Source organism: Chiloscyllium plagiosum, unplaced genomic scaffold (genome assembly GCF_004010195.1).
Source record: "Chiloscyllium plagiosum isolate BGI_BamShark_2017 unplaced genomic scaffold, ASM401019v2 scaf_11843, whole genome shotgun sequence".
Lineage (NCBI taxonomy): Eukaryota > Metazoa > Chordata > Chondrichthyes > Orectolobiformes > Hemiscylliidae > Chiloscyllium > Chiloscyllium plagiosum.
The window spans coordinates 17,300-19,010 of NW_025211127.1; the positions used below are offsets into that span (position 1 = coordinate 17,300).

At 42.9% G+C, this 1,711-nt stretch overlaps 1 protein-coding gene across 1 annotated transcript in view; it reads left to right on the plus strand.

Moving 5' to 3' along the window:
* LOC122547002 (cytochrome P450 2F2-like) overlaps nt 1–1,536 on the plus strand; it is a gene marked incomplete at both ends in the record, with an annotated part of 10,324 nt that extends 8,788 nt beyond the window's left edge. The window contains one exon of the mRNA XM_043685600.1: nt 1,275–1,536. Within this exon, the coding sequence (XP_043541535.1) occupies nt 1,275–1,536 (262 nt within the window). The remainder of the gene's footprint in view (nt 1–1,274) is intronic.
* Nucleotides 1,537–1,711: the final 175 nt, after the last annotated feature.

The following is a 1,711-nucleotide window of genomic DNA, read 5'->3' on the forward strand; positions in this document are numbered from 1 at the left end:
CCCATCCAGATGCCTTTTAAATGCTGTAATTGTACCAGCCTCCACCACTTCCTCTGACAGCTCAATCCATACATGCACCACCCTCTGTGAAAAGGGCACCCCTTAGGCAAGTTTTAAATCTTAACCCTCTCAGCTTGAACTTTTGCTTCCAGTATAGACTCCCTTATCCTGGGATAAAGACCTTGTCTATGCTCCTCATGATTTTATAAGCCCCTATAAGGTCACCCCTCAGCCTCCAATGCTCCAGGGAAAACAGCCCCAGCCTAACCCTATACCTCAAACCCTCCAACCCTGGCAACATCCTTGTAGATCTTTTCTGAACCCTTTCAAGTCTCACAACATCCTTCCTAAAGGATGGAGACCAGAATTGAATGCAGTATTCCAAAGTGGCCTAACCAATGTCCTATACAGCCACAACATGACCTCCCAACTCCTGTACGCGATACTCTGACCAATAAAGGAAAGCATACCAAATGCCTTCTTCACTATCCTATCTACCTGTGACTCCACTTTCAAGGAACAATGAACCTACACTCCAAGGTCTCTTTGTTCAGCAACACTCTCCAGGACCTCACCAATAAGTGTACAAGTACTGCCCTAATTTGAATTTCCAAAATGAAGCACCTCACCTTTAACTAATTTAAAATCCATCTGCCACTCCTCGGCCCATCTGATCAAGGTCCTGTTGTACTCTGAGGTAGCCTTCTTCACTGTCCGCTACACCTTCAATTTTGCTGTCATCTGTGCACTTACTAACCATACCTCCTATGTTTAACAAAGCAGGAAAGGAGGGGAACTGGTCAAGGTAATTACATTCCTGGCCAGAAGTTCTTTGTCAAAATAATTTGGTCACACAACATTTGTTTTTAATGATTCATAAAGAGTATTGATTTATGAACATTACCACAGTGGGAATTGTCCAGGAAGTTTAAAGATTTGATGAGCAATTGTTGTGCTCCCCAGTACCATTTGATGGACCCTCAGTGCAGTCACCTTGGTGAAAGAGAATCTAAGATTTTGGAACAATCAAAAGTAGCAGCTTTGGAGCCGATTTGAACTGAAATCACCCTAATCCTGACCCTCGATTCACATAAAATGCTGGCTCCCAGCACAAAGTGTGTACAATATGTCGTGAGGGATTCCATCACAGATAGAATCTTGTATCAGCAAACTGCATCTTATCTAACTTGAGCTTTTTAAAAGACAACAATACTGGAAGTATTTGTGGTATTTCCAGCTTTAGTTTGTCTCTGAAATACTATGTTTGTTCACAGGTCAGCCTTTTGAAACAGCACGGATATTGAATTCGGCCGTGAGCAATATTATCTGTTCCATTCTATTTGGAGATCGCTTTGATTATGACGACAAAATATTTAACTCCCTCATAAACATGAACAATGAGATGACGATATTGGCTGGAACAGCTTCAATACAAGTAATTATCTTTCCATATTACTGTACTTGGGATGGTTATTTGCAATTTGGTGTGCATAATAATCCCCTCATCACTCCAATGCCAAACAATGACCATCTCCAGTAAGACTCCCACAGCTACCTGGATTACATCTCTTCCCACCCTACCTCTGTTGCTCCCGATGCGGTCTCCTTTACATTGGGGAGACTGGACGCCTTCTCACAGAGCGCTTTAGGGAACATCTCCGAGACTCCCGCAACAATCAACCACACCGCCCTGTGGCCCAATATTTCAACT